Here is a 23,147-nt window from a genome sequence, read left to right on the forward strand (position 1 = left end):
AAAATCTTAGAAACAGTTGTTCTATCCCAGCTTGTATCTCATCTAAATTCAAATAGTCTTTTTAGCAATGTACAATCTGAATATCGCCCTTGCCACAGTACTGAAACTACTCTTCTAAAAGTAGTTAATGACATTCTCTCTGCATTGGATAGCAGAAAGATTACAGTCCTCACCCTCCTTGATTTGTCTGCAGCATTTGACACAATAGACCATGACATATTACTTCACCATCTCCAGCATGTATTTGGCATTCATGATACAGCCGTACTGTGGTTCAAGTCCTACTTGGTCAACAGGACACAAACTGTATCTGCAAATGGAATACACTCCAGCCCAGTTGATCTATGTTGTGGTGTTCCACAGATGTCTGTTCTTGGACCTGTTCTCAAGTGTCATAGATCATCATCCAGTGTCTCACAAATTGTACGCTGATGACACCCAATTATACAAATCTAGCCACCCAACTGAAGTTGATGCTACCATCCAAGGTGTAGAGAGGTGCATTTCTGATGTGAAATCATGGATGACTTGTAACAAGCTGCAGATGAATGATGATAAAACTGAGGCCATTCTGATCACAACACAAAGGCTTTCTCATTCACATCCTTTACCTCAAACAATAAATAACAGCAACACCAACATTAAATTCACACAATCACTACGAAACCTAGGTGTTACTCTGGACAGTACTCTCACACTGCACCAACATGTCATGAACATATGCAAGGCTGCATATCTTGAGCTGAGACACATCAGCTCAATTCACAAATATCTTTCAGTTGATGCCACTAAAACACTTGTGTGTTCATTAGTACTTTCTCAAGACTGGACTATTGTAACTCAATTCTGTCTGGTTCATCTCAATATCTACTCCAGAAACTTCAAAAAGTTCAAAACACAGCTGCTCAGATCATCCTTAGAGTACCACGCTCAGAGCACACCTCCCCGCTGCTCTGTACCCTACACTGGCTATCCATTTGATCCAGAATCAAACACAAAATTTGTTCTCTGTGCTACATTTCACTGTCGGACTCTAGTCCAACATACCTATCTGACCTCACCCATGTGTACACACCAGCAAGATACTTATGCTCCTCTTCTGACAATCGTATACTCATTATTCCCACTATGAAAACAAAGTCATATGGACAGCATTCTTTTGCATATCAGGGCCCAGCAACGTATAATGAATTGCCCACTGAACTTAGACACAAAGACAGTGATCACATTCAAGAGGGCTCTCAAAACTCACTTATTTCAACTGCAAGAACAAACTTTTGTTTCCTACCTGAAGTATTCTCAGCATGTTTTTTTATTGTTTAATGTTTTTCTAATTTCATGTTGTTTGTTTTTGTAATATTATTATGTTTCTTATCTTATAGGTGTTGTCTAATGTTGTAAAGCGCAAAGAGCTTCTAAAGATTAGGCGCTATACAAAGTCCTTATTATTATTATTGAAGTTACTGCTAAAAGACAGCTTTGGAGGACCAAACAGATGTTCATTTCTTATTGCACTGGTCACATCTAATAACTGTAGATTAATGATCGAGACTGATTTTTTTTTTTCCATTTGCTTATATTTATAAAGAACTATCAGTGCTTCAAAAGTAATCAGATTTCATTGAATTTTCAGGAAAACTTTTCTCTGGGTTTATTTTAAAAACAAAAATGGCCTTTGTAAAAAGAGAAAGCAGTGTAGCTCTTACATACATGGCTTCAAAGGGATGTAAATGCCATAGTTATGGAAATTTATAAAACAAATCAAAGCTTATTGAAAATGATGAACCACATAATCCTCCTTACTAAATAAACAGACTCACTGATGCAAACATGGCAACCATGTTGGTAAAAGACTACTGTTTGGTTTGAAACATAAACATGGTGGTAAAGAATCCCATGTAACAATCTGGTTTGAAATTACAAAACGATCAAGCAACTAACAAAGTTGTATTAATTTTTTTAATATCACTGATGCTTCAATTCATTTTGTTATTAATTTTTTTTTTTGGGGGGGGGGCAGGATACAACAATATCCCAGTATATATCAGAAAAACTGTTTTTTAATTATGTGACTAATGCTGTGTTCATTCCAGAAATAGAAAGTGGGCTAATTCCAAAAATAACCATGTCTAAAATACCCATACTTGTATCTTCTTTATTTAAGAAATTTAAAAAATATTATCTCAGGCACCTATGTTGTGGATTTGCTAATTTCTGCATTAAATATGAATTTTTCCATCATTATATTCTTCATGTAAACTGTTAGTGTCTGACTACTGTATTGTTTGGCATAATGTCCATGTCTGATAAAACAACCATATCCACAATTCAGGCTCACAACACAGTTATTTTAGTGGACAAGGAAATTGTTACCATAGGAAACCATAATTTAGTCTGACCCAACGACAAGTGAATATTTACTGCAGAAATTAGATTCTGGACAAAATAAACTAATATTCATTTTCAATCTCTCCTGTTGTAAGCTTTTCATACTTGAATCTGACTTCTTTATGCCTTAAGAAAGATGACCTCAGTTTGGTCTTAACACTTAAGTCTACATTTTTCCTCGCTGTGCACAACATATTCAAAACATATTCCTGTCAGCCAACATGAATATTCTTATGCTTGTCTGATGAGTGCAACATATTCAGAAAGCCTTGGATCCAAATAAATCAGTCTAAAATCAACCATAACAATGTTTTATCTTTACTTTGTGGGTCTTTCTTAAGTACTATGGAAGGAATTTTGTTGTGCCACTGGACTCGACTATAACAAGCTAATGAAGCAACTCAGGGTTGTAAAGAAGATATAAAGTTGTAACTGCTATCTCAATATGTAATCATGATTTCTTTCATGAAAGTCCTGTATCAAAAAAAAAAGTATCTTCTCACTGCAAATTATTTAAATTCACAACTTATCACACCCACCCCTTCCTTAATTGAAGGCTTAAGTTCCCCTTGTACATTTTTCTGGTTGGGTAAAAATTAAATACTGCGATACGATAGTGCAGTGAACATCACGTGTATTGCCCACCGACGTGGGGAAACTAGCAGATGAAAGATATTCCCGTTATAGTAACACAAAGAATGTATTAGTCCTTGTTAGAGCATCCTGATCAAAGATGATAAAAAAAAAATCCAGACTCCCGGCTGTGTTCTGTGTACGAAATATGTTTGAACAGAACGAAACACTGCCCATATCCATACAGAAGACCTCTCTTTCTACCTGTCCCAAATGTGTTTCTGACAATTAAATACCTCTTTAAACTAGATCGGTAACGTTTCTCCTTTGTGACTGTTAGGCTTTTGGTCCGATGTATTCCTGGACTTGTGATGGCCGACTTTGACGTCAGTATTTATAGTGTACTATTGGATGCTAAATATGGAAATATCCCAACACGCACCTGCTATGTTCCGCGCATGCTCTGCATTATCCTTCCTCTTCCGCCCTTTTCTTCTCTAGTCTATCATCTCACTTTATCCTCTCTTTCTATCCAGTCTATTAAGTTTCTACTACACACCACTTTGATCTTATCTGATCAGTATCGATGATGCTGAAGTGATTACAAAACCTGAGCGAGCACGTTTTGTGCGATGAAGCTCTTACAGGTTGAAGTTTCAAGTTGGAAGTGATGATAAATGAACGGATATTGGAGGACAGGCCGTGGGGTCACTCAGTTCACTGATGTGGCCCGTGCAGTGCCGTTCCCTGACAAGAAATGTTTCTGATCCAACTGCTGTATATAAAGACCTTGTATTTGCCCTCTAAACAGGAAAGTTTACTTGAATAAATGTAATTTCGCCTACAATGGCGATTTTATTGACGTAAATTCGGCAGTTTTCTCCCTTTCTCAAGTTTTCCATTGTTATTGAAAAGAATTCGCACTTACGTAAACTTTTAGTCCATTGTGGCACTTTTACGAACTTTAAACAATAAATGCCCGGAGAACACCAATGCATGTTGGTCATACAATGTAGGATATCGATCCAGATGTTTGACGCATCACCTTTGCCCCCAACCCCCACCAATCGTCCATATCTGGGTACAAACCTGCATGCCAGCCAATTTCATGGCAGGCTGGGGCAAAAGTTCGTGGCCAGTGGGATATTTAGACCTATCTGTTAAATCTAGATTTTTTGTCTATTTTAAGATTATAAAATAAAGACTGAAAAGAAAAAAACGAATTGTTGAATATCAGTCATTAGGCTGGGTGATAATGACTAGTTTAATCTGTAATTACTACGTGTTTGTGACTGAAGACTTGAGCATTTGTAATTTCCAATGGTAATGTGGCGGTATTTGCATGCCTGGAAACCACCAAAGGCTAAGGGGCCCCGAGTGGTCAAAAGCGCTGTCCATTACGGATCACTGCCATCTCGCATCTGTCTGTGTGGGTTCAAGTCTCGGATTCAGCCAATGTGAGAAAGCTTGCCAGTAGCTTCTTGTGGGTCGGTGGTTCTTTCCGGGTTTTTCCTCCACCATTAATACTGGCCGCCATGTATAGCCTATTGTTTGCTGAAAAATGGCATTAAACCCAACAACAACAAAACCAAAGGCAAACTCCTCCTTCCCGCACAAAAAAAAACAAACAAAAAAAATGCCCAAGGAAAAGAGAACTATTCAAAAGGAATATGAGACCAAAAGAAAATGATGAGTTACAGAAATGTAATGTAGAAATAAGAAATAGGATGCATGCTTAGACTGCTGTTTTTAAGCTCAATATTGCAAATGATATCCGAGACTTGAGGATGGTGAATTTTCATGCAAATCTCAAAATGCACCATAAATTCCATAATTCATTTCATGCATGAATAATTTCAGCACCATCTCTATCAATATACACTACTTGTTTAATATATCCTAAAGAAGAGTGGCCTGGTTTGGAGTTGTGGAAGAGTTTTATTCTAGACACTGGTCAAAGCAGTAATGGGAGCGACCATGTGCCAGAGATAAACAGACATGGTCTGTTTATTAGACAGATTGTATCACAAACATTCATTAAGTAAAATATTAAATTAGTTGCAACAAAATCAGATGCAAATGATGTTTGAATTGGGTAAATTTCAAGATGCAGATGTAAACGCTTGCTTAGCTCTAGACAAGGATATCATTCCTGATGCTGAGCTGAAGGAACTTATTCAGCTGCATTTGGATGATGTATGTTATTCAGGTCCAGCAATCCTCTGGTAGAATTCCTCTTTCATGAGCAGCTTTACATTGGATACAACATCGACATTGGATGATTGATGACAAGTCAGTGGATGAGGATCCTGATTCTTTTTCATACTGTAATTCACACTGGTCAATAATGGTTAGATTATGATATCCAGCCTCTACATGGAGCAGGACAATAAGCATCATTGTCAGTAGATGGTGGCCATGTTATGCTGAATTTAATAAAATGTAATAAATTCAACATACAATATAAATATCTTATTTTTTTTTTTTATATTCCATGTTTCATTATATAAACTGTATTAAGTGTGGATATCCATGTGTATTTAATTTGCCATCAAGTTATTGACTATATTTTGTCTTCTTAAAATGTGAAATATGGGACCTGTTGGTTCTGGGCAGGGCCAGTAGCTATTTCAGGTTACTGGTGCAGTGGGTTTGAATGATTTGGGAAGTGTCACAAACTGGTTGCCTTAAATTTTTCTTTCATGCATAAGTCATCCTTTTCAGGCCTTAAATCTGTATACTTATAAAAGATACACACACTTTCCGGGGTGTCCCCTTTTATTGAAAGTTCAAATTGATAACCCAAATACGATATACAGGTATATATGACACATGCAGTTTACAAATCTTATTGGGTGTGGGTTCAGTATTTTCTAAAATATGCAAACTTGGAGTGACTGAGTAGGTACGTGCAGGAGAGGCATTTACCGATCTTGCTGACGGGGTCCTACTGATGGTAGCTAAAGAGTCTAACTTGCCCTTTTGATGGAAACTGGCATGTTAACCCACCACAGCTCTATTTCAAAGCCGCTTAAGATGGAGGGTGCATTATGGACCTATTATACGTGCCCAAGAGTCAATATGGCTGACACGGTGACAATCCTGAAAATCTTGCTATCGCTACTCCTGAATGGATCACTAAAAGACTTGTAATGTCTAGTTGGCCTTAAGTGAAAGTAGTGATGATCTGATGGCAGCCATCTTGAAAATCTTTTAGCTTCAGAACTGGTATCAACATGGGTGTCTTTACCAAAATACTTGCAATGTTTAGTTGGTCCTAAATGAAAAGTGCCAATCCGACATACAGTGTGGTTGAAATGGCAGCCATTTTGAAAATCTTGTCACCTCTGATGAACAGAAAGTCACACTGGCACTGGGTTTTCATCACAAGACTTCTTTGATGTTTAGTTGCTGCTAAATGAAAATGGTGCTGATATCCAAGATATAAACCGGCAGCCATGTTGAAAATCATTGCTACTGCTCTTAAGTGGGAAGTCAGTATCAACATGGGGATTTACAACAGAATAGTTATAGCTACTTGATGCTGATCATACCAAAGACTGATAAAAATGGTACTGACAGCTGCCTTGATTGGCACTCAGTATTAAGAGATGAGTGTTAGGACTGGTCTTTCTGGTATCAGGATAATGTGACAGGGTGGGAGATGATGCTACATGTCTATGGCAAAATGCCTCAGTGCTAGTCTTTCATTATAAACTGCCACACTGTATATACTGTAGCGATATGACTAAAATTGTTAAAGTTACAAATTTATTTTTGTGTGAAAATGTTTGGTCATGAATAAAAATGGTGGCAGTCTGACTTTGAATGTGGCTACCGAGGAAGTGTATCTAGCTTGTCCTACATGAAAATGATGCAGATCTAACATCCAGTATTTTATCTCATTAATTCTTTAGTGATTAGAGAGAAACTGAATTTATTTGTTCCCTTGATCTCATGAATCCCAGTGTGTTTGTTTCATTTTATGTGTCCCATGCCATTTGTACCAGAATTGTCAAAGGCACTATACATAAATTAAATATACATAGCTATTAATTTTTTTAATTATTTAAAGAGAAACCTTTCCATAACATTTTGAAAAAATTTAAATACTTACAGGAAGTTTTAAAAAATATATGTACTCTACAAAATATAACCAAATTTTTCTGAATGCTTTCTGGCATGAGTGCATATAAGTATACAAACTGAATCAAACATGGCTGCTGGCATTAAAAATGGAATAACCTTTAACATTTTGTAAAATACCACTTAACAGGCATTGATCACATTGTGCAGAATATATAATGTCTTGAATGCTTTTCACAGTTGTACAAATAATGCTGTTCCATCACCCAAAATGGCTGCATTAGTAAAATGAGAAAAATGTTTACACAGCTGTATATGAAAAAAAATGCTGAACAGAATTAGATCAACTTGGACATAAAGTACCTTTTCAGTACTGGAAAATGATGTGCCATCAAATTTGGTTAAGTAAGAAAAACTAAAGAAACCTTTAAATATGTTTTCATCACGGACATATTCAACAGCACTGGAAGACATTAAAGCATAATTCTGACCCAGATTTCTTACAGTAAAGCAAGGGATATGACTAATGATAACCATGTAAATTCACATGTCGGGTTCAAATACAGTTCTTCCTTTTGCAGAAAATTGTTTACAGTTCTACTTTAAAGAAAGCTGTAATATGTTGCTAACATCAGAACCAAAAGAAACAGAAACATCCCCTACATTATCGTTTGGGGGGGTATTAAATACAGTACAATGTCGGTGAAATGATCACTTGTTTTTAAGCGTTCTTTCTTATGGCAGATCAGCATCAGTTGAACAAATCTGAAAGGATTGATGCCTTGTTGCTTATGGATTAAATTCTGTTTAGTAGCTTTCAAAAAAGTATTTTAAAGGTTTTTATATTTTTAGTAATGGCTTCCATATTTGATAGAGCATCAACATTTTTAACTTGAAAGAACTTAATGAAAGCATATGCTCTGTGACATTTTGTCAAATTCTATTCAATAGTTTTGGAGAAGACTTAAGTTATTGAAAGTTTTTTCTATGTTTAATAATGGCAGTCATATTGTATGGTAGACTGGCTTCATTCAGAATCTTTTTTGACAGCTCTGAAGGCAGATGTACACTGTACATCTTTGTACAAAATTGAAGTGTTTTCATACCTGGTTACTTTCTATCACATTTGGACAAATTCATAGCTGAAGGATTTTTGTGACCGTGTTTACAAAGTTCTTGGATTTCCAAGCATAAATGTAGGTTAACCATGTGTCATTACTTGTCCAATGCTCCCCCACCCACCACCAATACCAACATACCTAGCTGTGCTGGGCTAATATATAGTTCTTATATTATCTTGATGGTTTGGATTGGGTGTTGTGTACAAATATATTTAACACACCTTGCATGAATAAACATTTTCAGTCTTTGAATTTTGAGACTAAATAAATGGTGTATTTAGCTATTGACAGTAATATTTTGGTAATTAGTGATCTAGCCACATAGAAGCAAAAAAGCTTGGGCTTCCACCTATTTTCACAATAGGCTATAGCATATGGCTCTGCAACCATTTCCTGTTTATCACTCTTGTGGCTTTACTTTCAATAAGATATTTATGAAATTTAGTATGTGAATATTGAACAAGGTTAATTACAAGCGACATTTGCATATAGTAGTGAGACATTCTGTCAACAGATTTTACCACTGTAGAAGCTGTATTTTGGATAAGATTTGCTTATAGTACTGAGACATTCTGTCAACAGATTTTACCACTGTAGAGGCTGTATTTTGGATAAGATTGGATGACATTTGCTTATAGCAGTGAGACATTCTGTCAACAGATTTTACCACTGTAGAGGCTGTATTTTGGATAAGATTTGCTTATAGTACTGAGACATTCTGTCAACAGATTTTACCACTGTAGAGGCTGTATTTTGGATAAGATTTTATAACATCTGCTTATAGTACTGTGACATTCATTCAACAGATTTTACCACTGTAGAGGCTGTATTTTGGATAAGATTTGATGACATTTGCTTATAGTACTGAGACATTCTGTCAAAAGAATTTACCACTGTAGAGGCTGTATTTTGTTAAGATTTGATAACATTTGCTTATAGTACTGAGACATTCTGTCAACAGATTTGACCACTGTAGAGGCTGTATTTTGGATAAGATTTGATGACATTTGCTTATAGTATTGAGATGTTCTGTCAACAGATTTTAGCACTGTAGAGGCTGTATTTTGAATAAGATTTGATGACATTTGCTTATAGTACTGAGACATTCTGTCAACAGATTTGACCACTGTAGAGGCTGTATTTTGGATCAGATTTGATGACATTTGCTTATAGTACTGAGATGTTCTGTCAATAGATTTGACCACTGTAGAGGCTGTATTTTGGATAAGATTGGATGACATTTGCTTATAGTACTGAGACATTCTGTCAACAGATTTCACCAATGTAGAGCCTGTATTTTGGATAAGATTTGATGACATTTGCTTATAGTACTGAGACATTATGTCAAAAGATTTGACCACTGTAGAGGCTGTATTTTGGATAAGATTTGATGACATTTGCTTATAGTACTGAGATGTTCTGTCAACAGATTTGACCACTGTAGAGGCTGTAATTTGGATAAGATTTGATGACATTTGCTTATAGTACTGAGACATTCTGTCAACAGATTTGACCACTGTAGAGGCTGTATTTTTGGATAAGATTTGATGACATTTGCTTATAGTACTGAGATATTCTGTCAATAGATTTGACCACTGTAGAGGCTGTATTTTGGATAAGATTTTATGACATTGCTTATAGTAGTGAGACATTCTGTCAACAGATTTGACCACTGTAGAGGCTGTATTTTGGATAAGATTTGATGACATTTGCTTATAGTACTGAGACATTCTGTCAAAAGAATTTACCACTGTAGAGGCTGTATTTTGTTAAGATTTGATAACATTTGCTTATAGTACTGAGGCATTCTGTCAACAGATTTGACCACTGTAGAGGCTGTATTTTGGATAAGATTTGATGACATTTGCTTATAGTACTGAGATGTTCTGTCAACAGATTTGACCACTGTAAAGGCTGTATTTTGGATAAGATTTGATGACATTTGCTTATAGTACTGAGACATTCTGTCAACAGATTTGACCACTGTAGAGCCTGTATTTTGGATAAGATTTGATGACATTTGCTTATAGTACTGAGACATTCTGTCAACAGATTTGACCACTGTAGAGGCTGTATTTTGGATAAGATTTGATGACATTTGCTTATAGTACTGAGATATTCTGTCAATAGATTTTACCACTGTAGAGGCTGTATTTTGGATAAGATTTGATGACATTTGCTTATAGTACTGAGACATTCTGTCAACAGATTTGACCACTGTAGAGGCTGTATTTTGGATCAGATTTGATGACATTTGCTTATAGTACTGAGATGTTCTGTCAATAGATTTGACCACTGTAGAGGCTGTATTTTGGATAAGATTTGATGACATTTGCTTATAGTACTGAGACATTCTGTCAACAGATTTCACCAATGTAGAGCCTGTATTTTGGATAAGATTTGATGACATTTGCTTATAGTACTGAGACATTATGTCAAAAGATTTGACCACTGTAGAGGCTGTATTTTGGATAAGATTTGATGACATTTGCTTATAGTACTGAGATGTTCTGTCAACAGATTTGACCACTGTAGAGGCTGTAATTTGGATAAGATTTGATGACATTTGCTTATAGTACTGAGACATTCTGTCAACAGATTTGACCACTGTAGAGGCTGTATTTTGGATAAGATTTGATGACATTTGCTTATAGTACTGAGATATTCTGTCAATAGATTTGACCACTGTAGAGGCTGTATTTTGGATAAGATTTTATGACATTGCTTATAGTAGTGAGACATTCTGTCAATAGATTTGACCACTGTAGAGGCTGTATTTTGGATAAAATTTGATGACATTTGCTTATAGTAGTGAGACATTCTGTCAACAGATTTGACCACTGTAGAGGCTGTATTTTGGATAAGATTTGATGAAACTTCATATTTAAGCCTATATCATAATAAATCTCTTTTGTATTTGATTATGACGAACATCTGCTTATTAATGAAGGATTTTAGTGTGAGCTAAGTCAGTGATATCGTTTCCACTTTGGACTTCTTATCAAATAATCCTATTAAGATACATTTATTCACTAAATTCTCGTATAAAAAGCTTTATGCATGGTTTGAAATCTAGCAATGTTGCATTAATACTGGCCGCCATGTATAGCCTATCGTGTACTGAAAAATGGCATTAAACCAACCACAACAACAACAACAACTTAGTAGATTATAATCCATGACCATTTGGGAAGGAAGTTGAATTTGAAAAGCCTTGCTGACTTTGTTGTTGTTGTTGTTGTTGTGGGGTTTAACGCCATTTTTCAGCACACGATAGGCTATGTATGGCGGCCAGTATTAATGGTGGAGGAAGAACCCGGGAAGAACCACCGACCCACGAGAAGCTCCTGGCAAGCTTTCTCACATACCCACACTGGTCGAATCCGAGACTCGAACCCACGTAGACAGGTGAGATGGCAGTGATCCGTAACGGAGAGCGCTTTAGACCACTCGGCCACTCGGGGGCCCCCTTGCTGACTTTGTCATATCATCCAATTATTTTTCTAATCAAACATGCATCAGAATGCTGTTTAGCTAGAACAACAAATTCCACGATAGGACTGAATATTATCCAGATATTGAAAATTGGCATTTGATTGGTTCTTTTAAAAAATGTCACTGTACTAAATATAACCAAATAATGAAAGCCTGTATAGTATTAAACATAAATAGAAGGAAAAATCAAACACATGAGACTGGGGAAATATATCTTAATCAATACATGTACTTAGTTAAATTGTTATAAGGAATATTAATTATATTATTACCTAAGCATACATGTGTGAGTTACTTAAAAAAATTTTAAAAGTATTTAGGTAACATTGTATACAATATTAAATCTATGGAGTATTTGATGTGTTCTAACTTCAGTTTACTGTGTAAATATGTACATATGCTTTAACACATTGATAATTTTATTTTTTCCTGTTAATGTGGTTTGAGAGTTAATGCTACAAAGACAAAAATGGTGATTTTCAGAAATGGCAATAAATAATAGGATTGTGAAAAATGCTTTTACTCAGGGGAAGGAATGAGTAATTTTGTTTTAGTTTAGTTACTTGGTAAATGTTTTTCATTACAATTTATCCTTCTTGAAGAATCAAAATGTTTTAGTAAGTAATTGTCTGATAGCAATAAATTTAGTGCTATATGATGTTTCAAAGCACATGTATAATTTTCTATGAAAATATTATGGCAATTTGTCAATTGATCTGTTGGTTATGGCTGTGAGGTGTCATGTTTTAATGTTGTAAAATTTCCATAAGTTTTGTATAAAAAAATTATGGTAGAAAATATATGTTCACTCTGATGTTGTTGTTATTGTAGGGTTTAATGCCATTTTTCAGCACACGATAGGCTATACATGGCGGCCAGTATTAATGGTGGAGGAAGAACCAGAGAAAACCCCCGGAAAGAACCACCAACCCACGAGAAGCTACTGGCAAGCTCACTCTGATGTTAATAATACTGCAATGGGGGGGGGGGGTAGTTATCCATTACTTCTCAGTAGATTAGGTTCATATTATAGTTTATGGATATCATATTTAAAAACTGCATTTTATATTAATATGTTGCTATGTAATGTAGGAAAATGCTTTAGTACTTTTAATGTTAAAAATGCATTATATATTAATGGTTCTGTTTATGTTTGGGAATTTTTTATTTGTTATAAAGAATTTGTTATCAAATTTTGAAAAAATTATTATTTTTCATATAAAAGTTTATGTGAGATGTTGTGTATACTTGGTGTAACTTGTTGAAAATATCATACAATTATGAGATATTATGAGTTGAAAAGAAATAAGAGTGTGATTTGGATTTGTAACATAGCTTTAAAACATTTTCAGTCATATGGCTACGATGTCTGCAGTGTGGCAGTTTATAGTGATGTCTAGCACTGGGGCATCATGCCACATACATGTAGCATGATCTCCCACCCAGCCATATTATCCTGACACCAGGCCAACCAGTCCTAACACTAACCTCTCAATGATGAGTGCCTAGCAAGGCAGCTATTAGTACCATTTTTATAAGTCTTTGGTATGACTTGGCTGGGATTCGAACCTGCGACCTCCCACATTTAAGATGGACGCTCTAACCACTAGGCCACTGGAGCAATGAAAATAAGAGACTAATGTCAATATTTCATGGCTTAATAAAACAAGGAACAAAACACAAGCCCATAATTGATTTATTGTTTCCTTGCCATAATTTAAAAAATATCCCCACCTAATTTTGTATAGTGAAGCTGAAGTCACTGTGACAAATCTAATTTGTAGTATTACTGCTGAGTGCGTGTAACTTGTGAGCAATAAAAATGAATGTCTTTTTTTGAAAGAAATATTATAATGCATAATACCGTATAACACTGTTTGCTTGAGTAGGATAAATGAGTAAGGTTCCATAACGAGGACTAAAATATAGAAAATGTGTAGAAACATTGTGCTTCTGTCACTTGAAAGAGTATCATTTTGATTTAGCCTTGATTTTGAAGATTATATGTATGTAAATAAGTGCATAAAAGTTTACAAGTTGTATGCAATTAATAAAATATCTTCATATGTAAATGAATGTGGACCGGGCTTCAGGTCAGTACTAAAAGCATTAATACATCTAAATATTGTGGTGTTCTTTCATAGCTTTTTATATGACTGATTCCAAATGTTAGGACATTTTTTTACTGGATATATTATCCCTTAAGGAAAATAATTTGTACAATATTTCATTTTAGGAATGCTTACCAAAATTATAATTCTGAACACTTTCTGATGATTGATTAATAAAAGATTTTTCCATCTTGCCAAAATTTGAGCTACTTTTAAACAGATAAATTCTAAAACCATATAGGGAAGGTTCAAAATGATACTTTGACAGAATCACTGAAATTGTAATTGATTAATTGGTCTTTCAATGAAGGTGACCAGTGCACAATAAAATTACTTATTCTGAATCAGTGTTCTTGTTTAATTTTGTTATAAAATATCAAACGTAACAAAATTTATAACTGCTGAATTTGTATGTGGTCTACAAGTTGAAAAGTATAATCTCTTGTAACATGAACATCCTTGATTTTAACTAAAGTCAGCAATGAATATGTGCATGAACACATGTATCCATATACACAATGATGCAGTTACTGGTAACTATTAGACACTGATGCAGTTATTGGTAACCATGGTGATATGCTTTAAGATGATGTGTCATATATATATACATGAAAACACAAATCCATATATACACTAGTTATTGGCAACCATGGTTACAAGCTTTATGATGATGTGTCATCAGCATGCATGAACACATTTCCATATACACACTGATGCAATTATTGGTAACCATGGTGACAAGCTGCAAGATGATGTCATACAAATTCATGAATACATATATGTGTCTGTGTGTGTAGATATATATATATATATATATATATATATATATATATACACATACATACAAATACAGTAATTGTTGATACTGAATATTGTATTTCTAAACTAAACTTTGTGTGTTGTCAGTCTCACAAAATCTTCCTGCATTATTGAATTGCGAAAAAGAAAGACAAAATATAAAGTTCCAGAAAAAATGTTTTGCTTTATTTGCATAATTAAAAAATACCTCTATGAAAATAAAAATAAGTGAACAAGAGATGAAGTTTACCAGGTCTGCAATGGTGGGCATAAAAAAAGAGTGAAACAAATTCACCCCGTTATTTTATGAAGATATACAGTATACCAGATTGAATGTGCTGATATTTTTACAGTGACTGGTATCATGATGAGAAATGTATGAAAATGCTATAAAGTATGTACATGCAAACACCCAAAGGTTGTTAAAATGCAACTTAAAATCACATCATAATATTGTTTAAAAGCAACAAAATAAATTGCATCATAATATCTGTGCCACTGAACTGGTTGATAAAAGCTGTCATAGGTGTAATATTTTCTAAGAAATTATGTTTTTGTTGTTGCTATAAACATACAGGACAAAATACCTCAAAGTAAATATGAAGTGAAAGTTTTAAATGAAAAAATGAAAAGAGTTGGTTTTCAGATTTAACAATTACATAGTTTTCTAAGTTTCTATCAGCAACAACCCAAGTTACACACACACACACATATATATATATCTGTGTGTGTGTGCTTACTTCAACAGGAAAGCAGGATCATGAAGTATAAAATGTATTACTAATTTCCTGTTTAATTAACAATGTACTTTATATTATATAAAGTCGGGAACCCCTGCACGTTGTCAATGGAGCCAACACTTGTCACTGGATGTGAAGGTCTCTTGTCTTTTGAAAGGTTCAGTTTGGATTTTACCCCCTGTTTGCCTTTTGTTGTTTTTGTTATGTTTTTTGTGATACTTCTACTTACTTGGCACAATATGGCTAATCCCGTACTAATGTATCATTAAACCCTTCATTTCTCTTGCAGCTCTTAAGTCTAGGAAGATTTTTTTCTTAGTGGTATTTTCGAAAGGTGGATATTTTAGCATGAATAATATCTGTAGAAGTTTACTTTCCACCTCACTAGGCAAAATAAAGAAATTCCAGTAAGCAACAGACAATTTTTTCTGGATATTTCAAGCCATATTACATCCGAAATCCATTCTTAACCAGGCTATGAGTGATAATAAGTGGAATTCAATCTTTTTTAGATGAAGTCTTTAAAATCACTATAGAAGTTTTCATTTTCATTCTGAACTAGATATGTTACTATAATCAAATGTTTTTTTGTTAAAATATTTCAAATATATAAATAAACCTTACAAACTTTAATCCCAAATAAAAAAACTGCAATGTAGAACAAATTTATTATAGAAGAAAAAAGCCATAAATGCAGGTTGCACACAAATTGGCTATAAGTTACTCTGGAGGGCCTTAAACACTGTAACTTACAAAGATAATGGGCCATAATTAGACAAATAGGAGGTCAAAGTGGGCTTGATTTGCTCACTTGGCTTACATGACCTTACGACTGACCATTTCACTAAACAGTCTTATGAGAACACTTCCTATGTCAATTACCTCCACACCTTCATATCATCTTAATTTGAAAAATTTGGCAATAGTTTAATTAAGATTCTTTCCAAAGACATAATTAAGACATTTACCTTTTGCTCATCACTAATTCAACCAAGATCTTGATATAAACCTAGGGGTATTTTTATTCCCACTATGAAAACAAAGTCATATGGACAGCGTTCTTTTGCATACCAAGGCCCAGCAACGTGGAATGAATTGCCCACTGAACTTAGACACAAAGACACAGTGATCACATTCAAGAGGGCTCTCAAAACTCACTTATTTTGACTGCAAGAACAAACTTAAAGACCTAATAATGTTTCCTACCTGAAATATTCTCAGCATGTTTTTAATTTTTTAATGTTTTTCTAATTTCATGGTGTTTGTTTTTGTAATAATATTATTATATGTTTTTTATCTTATAGGTGTTGTATAATGTTGTAAAGCGCTTAGAGCTTCTAAAGATTAGGCGCTATACAAAGTCCTCATTATTATTATTATTATTATTATTATTTATCAAGTTTTGTCAGAAGTGGATGACAACTATAGTCTTTAGAAAGGTAATAAGCTCCACCAATCAAATGTAAGATCACTTCATTAACATGCACAGATCTCACTTTTTACAGAACCTGTCTAAGACCATGACAATATCAGTTTATTCATCATGCTTTAGCAAAGTCTGATTCAAATCTGGTCTTAAGACATGTAACAACCTCAGCCACTCAGATACCTTAAAAAAAACATACTTCAATCTTGCTAATATTTAAACTCATTCAGCATGTTAATGGTCTAAGTTTATTTTACAAATTGATCTAAATCTATCTTCAGAAACAGTTGTTATAGTGTCGACAAGCTCAGCCAATCAGATGCCGGACAACTTATTAATATGCATGGGTTTTGCTCACAATTGTATTCATCTCAGATCATGGCAACACAAGACATTGTAACCAAGACTGAAAAAAATTCAATAAAAATACAGTCTCAAGAGCAGCAAAAAGCTTGGTCCATCCAAAATATTATCACATTATTAACATGTGAGGATCTCCAATTTGTCTGGAATCATGATTATATAAATATATATTTCAAGTCTGATTTAAACTGGGCCAGAAATATAGCCTACAACCCAAGTGGTAATAAGCTCAGTCAATCAGATGCAAAATCTCTTCATTAAGATGTGTAAATATCAATCATTATGTAATTCATAAATTTGTATTCTAAGTTTGATCTAAACTTGGCCAGAAATATAGCCTACAACCTGAGTGATATTAAACTCAGCAAAATCACCCCATTATTATGCATGAATGTCATTTGTTGTGAAATTCATGAGATATTTATGAGATGGCCAATTTAGAAAGTTTTATCAAAACTAAGAAAATTACACATCTTTTATCTCTGGGAGCAAAGCCATTGTATCCAAATCTTATTTTGACAGCCATATTGATTGTTTGATATCAGTACTACTGTATATACTCATAAGTCCAACTGCAAACTGCACAGACAGACCCAGATCTACTGTTGCATAATGTGCTGGCAGATCTGGGTCTGCGCAGTTTATTAGGAGTAATCAGTAGAACAAACAACATTGACCCTGGTCTGCAGACACATTTTGCTATTTTGCAGATCAAGTACTTTGTTGTCTGCAGTTTGACCTGACTAATAAGCAAGTACATATGGTACATTCGAATACCAGATATTAGCAAATCAATATGCTGACATTAAATTTCACAGGATTTGTAATGTTTTTTCCTTACGTATCCTGCAAAGACAAACATTACTGATACATCTTATGGCATCTGTTCTAGGCAGATGGTCCTACTTTACCAAATGTCCATTACAGCTGTCAAATAATTTTGTGGAGGCTTGTAATTTTGTGCCTGGAGATGAATATATGGGATCATCATATTTAACATCACAATAACATTATGCTGATTGCTACAAAAATAAATAAAAAAATTGAGACAAATCAACTTAGAGCAACATCTGATGTGATGGAAAATCTGTATTAATAAATGACAGTACAATGTTCTGCAGAAAGGAGTCCCAGAAATATACAAAACACAAAAATATTTGTAACTTTAATCTCCATTTTAAGCCCTGATTTCTCTGTCATTCAAAAGAATAAGAACAGAGTGATTTATTAATGCATAAAACATGTTTTGTTAAAAGTATAAAATTTGGTTTCAGTTTCATTTCATTTTTAAAAAGTAAAGTTCAAAAGGTCTTAAAATATAAGATGAAGTAGTCTGTTATAATAAAACAACAGTCGTGACATAGTGCAAACAACAAAGAGCCTGGTCTGCTGTAGCATAATACACCTGCAGATCAGGGTTTATGTTGTTTGTTCTACTGATTACTCCTAACAAACTGCACAGATCCAGATCTGCTGGTGCATTATGCAATGGCAGATCTAGGTCTGTGCAATCTACAGTTGGATTCATCTTATTAGCAAATATATACGGTACATTGGAACACTATGAGATAATAACAATAACAGTCTGTGAATATGTGCAAGATCAATATCTGATGTCTATGTACATCTGCATAAATTGTTAAAATAATGCTAAATAATGAATATTCACCTAAACAATATACACACTTAATGAATACTTACCTAAAGAATATACAAACATAATGAATACCAACCTAAAAATATACAAATATAATGAATACCTACTTAAAGAATACACAAACATAATGAATACCTACCTAAAGAATAAACAAACATAATGAATACCTACCTAAAGAATATACAAACATAATGAATACCTACCTAAAGAATATACAAACATAATGAAGATCTTTTAATACATATCTATATTATGCAACTTTTGACAATAATGAAGACAAAAATTTGTAACTTGACAAAATTAAGTTAAAAATTTAGGAACAAATATGAGTACCATAAATGGTACACTATATGTCTGCCCTGTGTTTAATTCTATATTGGCATGATTTAATTTATAGATTTACCAATGGGTTTCAATGACCTTGACCTTGTTTGAAACAAAGTTTACTGTGCAGAAACCATTATTTTTTATTACATTTGTCTTGACTGTCACCCTGACTGACTTTAGACCTTTTGACCCCAAAACCGTTAGGTGTTTTATATTACTAAATTTACAAACCATCTACACAGTTTGGTCAAGGAACTTACTCTAGAACAAAAAGTGTTCTGCAAAATTCCTTTTTCTTCAAGTCACACCTGATCTTTGACCTTTTGAATCAAAAATCAAAACAGGCCGCTTTCATACCTTAAACGAAATCTATTCACAGGGTCAGGATATATGATATAGAACAAAAGTTATAAATAAATAAAAATATTTTATTCTTTCATTCAGTGACCTTTATTTTGACCTTTTGGCCACCAAACCTGTAGATTCTTTTGTTATTGAAGATGTTGGCCATCCACAAACTTTCATGAAAGTAAATGGTCAAGAACGGTCAAGACCTGAAATTTATGAGCAGAAACTGTTTTTAATTTACCAAGTAGTAACCATGATCCAAAAATCAAAAGGTTTGTTCCTTCGCTCAGATTCAATCCATTCATAAAGTTTTATCTGAATCTGTGATGAAAAGCCAATATTTTTCAGTCACAATTGCCATGGTCAATCATCAACTTTTGATCCCAAAATCATTATTGACTCTTCTTAAACACCAACAAAAGCTATCTGCAGTACTGTGCTTGGTAACATCAGATGGTGGAGAACTTATTATTGTGGAAATAAAGGTTTTAAAAATATGGATGTATGCACATGTGGAGAAACATCATAACATGAAATAAAAATAGTTACTAGGCAATGATAGATAAATTCTTAGCAAATTTTAAACATATTAAGACCACTTCTATTGACATAATTTGACTTTCTTAAACATAGGAATGAAATATAATACACAAATTTATAATTAGATATTTCTGTCATGTGTGAAAAACTATCTGTCTTGTCTATATGTTTGGACACATTATGTATCTAATGAATGTGATGCCAATTAATAACTAAAGAGACATTAAAATGAGGGTCTGTTTGTCATTCACAAGGTAAAATGGGGGGGGGGTGTTCTGATTTTATGACAAACTGCTGCTTGCCCTGTAAAGATAACCCACTTGTGAAGGGAATGGAGATTCTCTAAATAAAATAAATACAATTACAGGGACATTTTCTAAACTGGGTTCTCTGCAACCTAGCCTCCCATATAGATCACCATAATAGTCTGATACCAAGAAGACCTTTGAAAAGCTAACTGAACCTCCATCAACTGACCACCTCCATAAAATGGGAAAAATGTCCAGGTCCCAACAATGTCCAGTTTAGAGGAGTTTTACTATATTTATTTACTGGCAACAACAACAAAAAAATGGAATTAAAATTAAAATTAGTTTCATTAAATTATTTTCATAATAATATATATTTGGGATCATATTATTAATCTGATAAATATATTAAAGAAAAGGCTGAATGATGAGATACAAGATAATCAAATTTCTCAATACCGAATCCCTAGTTTCCCATTCCTACTGACAAGCCTGCATACAAAATAATGTACATGGTATACAGTCCAAGTGATTTTAGAGTAACAAAGCACACAGTCTCTTTTGGTAACACAATGAAATCTGGCTAGGTGACAAACATTACAAGGCCAAGAAATTTTATCTGACTTTCAAAATTTATAGCCACACTCTAATCCTTTGAAAAGGACAGGTTACCTGTGCAATAAAGACAAATTTTGTGGTTATTTGTGTCCTTCATTGACAGGTTTCACTTTAATATTATAACGCAGCAAATGTTCAGAAGCATATAGATAAATATATTTTCATATAAATATGCTGAAACCTATCTAAACGGGACAGTTCTGTCCTGAATCAGCAGTTACCCTTTTCAGTACTTCTTCCTTACATGGCCTTTCAAAACAGGTGTCTAACATAGGGTGGGTTTGACATATATTGTGACCAGGAACAAAGAATTTCACATACTATACAACAATTATGATTCTAAAAATAAGGTATATCTGGTATTTTATTTATTGAAAAGACCCATTTCAATGTTCAATTATGATTATAAAAATAATACAAAAAACCAATTTCATTGTTCAATCAGCTCATTTATATACTACTGTATGCAGTTTACAATATTTTTTCAAAACTACTGTAAAATGTCCATAATGAAGAAAGGATGCATCAACTGTATGAATATATACCTATATACATATAAATATTAAACATTACTGCCATAGAAATGATTCAGTTGTCATCCAACACTTAAAATGTTTGCAGATAGTTTCTATGGCATAAAATGTTCCTGTCCTGTAACACGCTATATATATTCACTTATAAGACCGGTCCATCTGCACAGACCCAGATCTGCCATCCCATAATGCACTGGCTGGTCTGGGTTTAGGAGTAATGATTGCAACAAATAACACAGACCCTAATCTGATTATGCAATGGTAGGTTAGGGTATATGTTTGCAGTTAAAGTATATATATAGTGTGAAATGTTAATTTGTGCAGCATATAGTCATGTTTATGCTTTGCATACAAAAATGTGGTCTAATTTATGCAATCCAAAATAGACCCTATGCTTCAGAAGAAGAAGTGTAAATTTTGTCCCTTATTGCCTGGTTTCTTCTGGGTGCATCATGAATTACAGGGCTGTAATCTCCTTGTGAGGGCCTTGGGGCACCTATGTTGGTGTAAAAAGGAGCATTAGTCCGTTCGGGCGTCTCCGATGCATACATAACTTGAGGAATGTAAGCACTAGGCCCTGATGAACCCTTTGACGGTGTCATGAATGATGGCTCTCCACCACCTTCTCTTTGTAACTGTGCTGCTGTCTGGAAGGACAGCTGATGCAAATCTGAAAGAAATTTAAAATGGTGCTTTATTGCAAAACCAAAACTGTACAATTTGTCTCAGAATATTTCCTATCCCTATCTACATGACCAATACACAAATATTGATTCATTTGAAAGCCTTTTTGAAATATTTCACGCAGATAAAAACGACCAAACGATAAATTCCAATTCTGGGGTATTCATGGACATTGTATATGTGGTCACTGCATTATAGCAGGGAAAAAAATCACTTAAAAAAAACACTTGTGTTTGTAAAGAATGTATACCCCAACTTTAGATGCTAAATTAGACTTGTATTTGTAAGACATGTCTCCAGTGCAAGTACTGCAGACAAAAAATTCAAATTCAAACATATATACCAAATATCATTTGTCTAAACATACATACCAAAGATCAATTGTTTAAGTACACACACCAAATATCATTTGTCAACCTCAATGTGCATACAAATATGCATAAAAAATATAATTTGTCTAAAAATACATATCGAACGTCATTTGTCAAACATGCATACCAAATATTTGTCTAAACATGTATCCAAATATCATTTGTCTAAAAATACACATCAAATGTCATTTGTCAAACATGCATACCAAATATTTGTCTAAACATGTATCCAAATATCATTTTCTAAAAATACATATGTCTACCTCATGTGGTTTTTGCTGAGATGACTGAAAATTTGATCAGGTCATTACATATAAATCAACTCATGGGTACCAAATACCTCAAGTGATATTTGCATGGTTGTTTCAAATAGCTTTTGTTAAAACAATGTCAAAGTCAGAAAGCAACGAAAACAAACAATCTGTAAACAACTGAATAACTGCCTTACAAGACTAAAATCAAATCAGTTTGTCTACTTCATTATGCCACCTTCTGCTACCCAAGTAGTGGCACAAAATCCACCAATAAGAATGTATTATACAGTAGTGGCATAAAATCCACCAATAAGAATGTATTATACAGTAGAGGCATAAAATCCACCAATAAGAGTGTATTATACAGTAGAGGCATAAAATCCACCAATAAGAATATATTATACAGTAGTGGCATAAAATCCACCAATAAGAATGTATTGTACAGTAGAGGCATAAAATCCACCAA

At 33.9% G+C, this 23,147-nt stretch overlaps 1 protein-coding gene across 2 annotated transcripts in view; it reads right to left on the minus strand.

Annotated features, from left to right (window-relative positions):
* Window positions 1–14,736: 14,736 nt before the first annotated feature.
* The window catches only part of LOC149788977 (uncharacterized), a 37,457-nt gene continuing 29,046 nt past the window's right edge, over window positions 14,737–23,147 (minus strand). Inside the window, exons 7-8 of one of the 2 annotated variants that reach the window (XR_016424282.1) lie at window positions 18,926–22,042; window positions 14,737–18,893 (exon numbers count right to left, since the gene is read on the minus strand). Coding sequence is in view for 1 of the 2 variants with exons in the window: in XM_089975132.1 (XP_089831258.1) it covers window positions 21,762–22,042 (281 nt within the window). In the remaining variant the exon portion in view is untranslated. Of the gene's footprint in view, window positions 22,043–23,147 lie in introns of both variants that reach the window. The other variant, XM_089975132.1, reaches the window with a different exon arrangement.

The sequence above is a fragment of the Sinohyriopsis cumingii genome, chromosome 11, assembly GCF_028554795.1.
Source record: "Sinohyriopsis cumingii isolate HCF-2022 chromosome 11, ASM2855479v2, whole genome shotgun sequence".
Lineage (NCBI taxonomy): Eukaryota > Metazoa > Mollusca > Bivalvia > Unionida > Unionidae > Sinohyriopsis > Sinohyriopsis cumingii.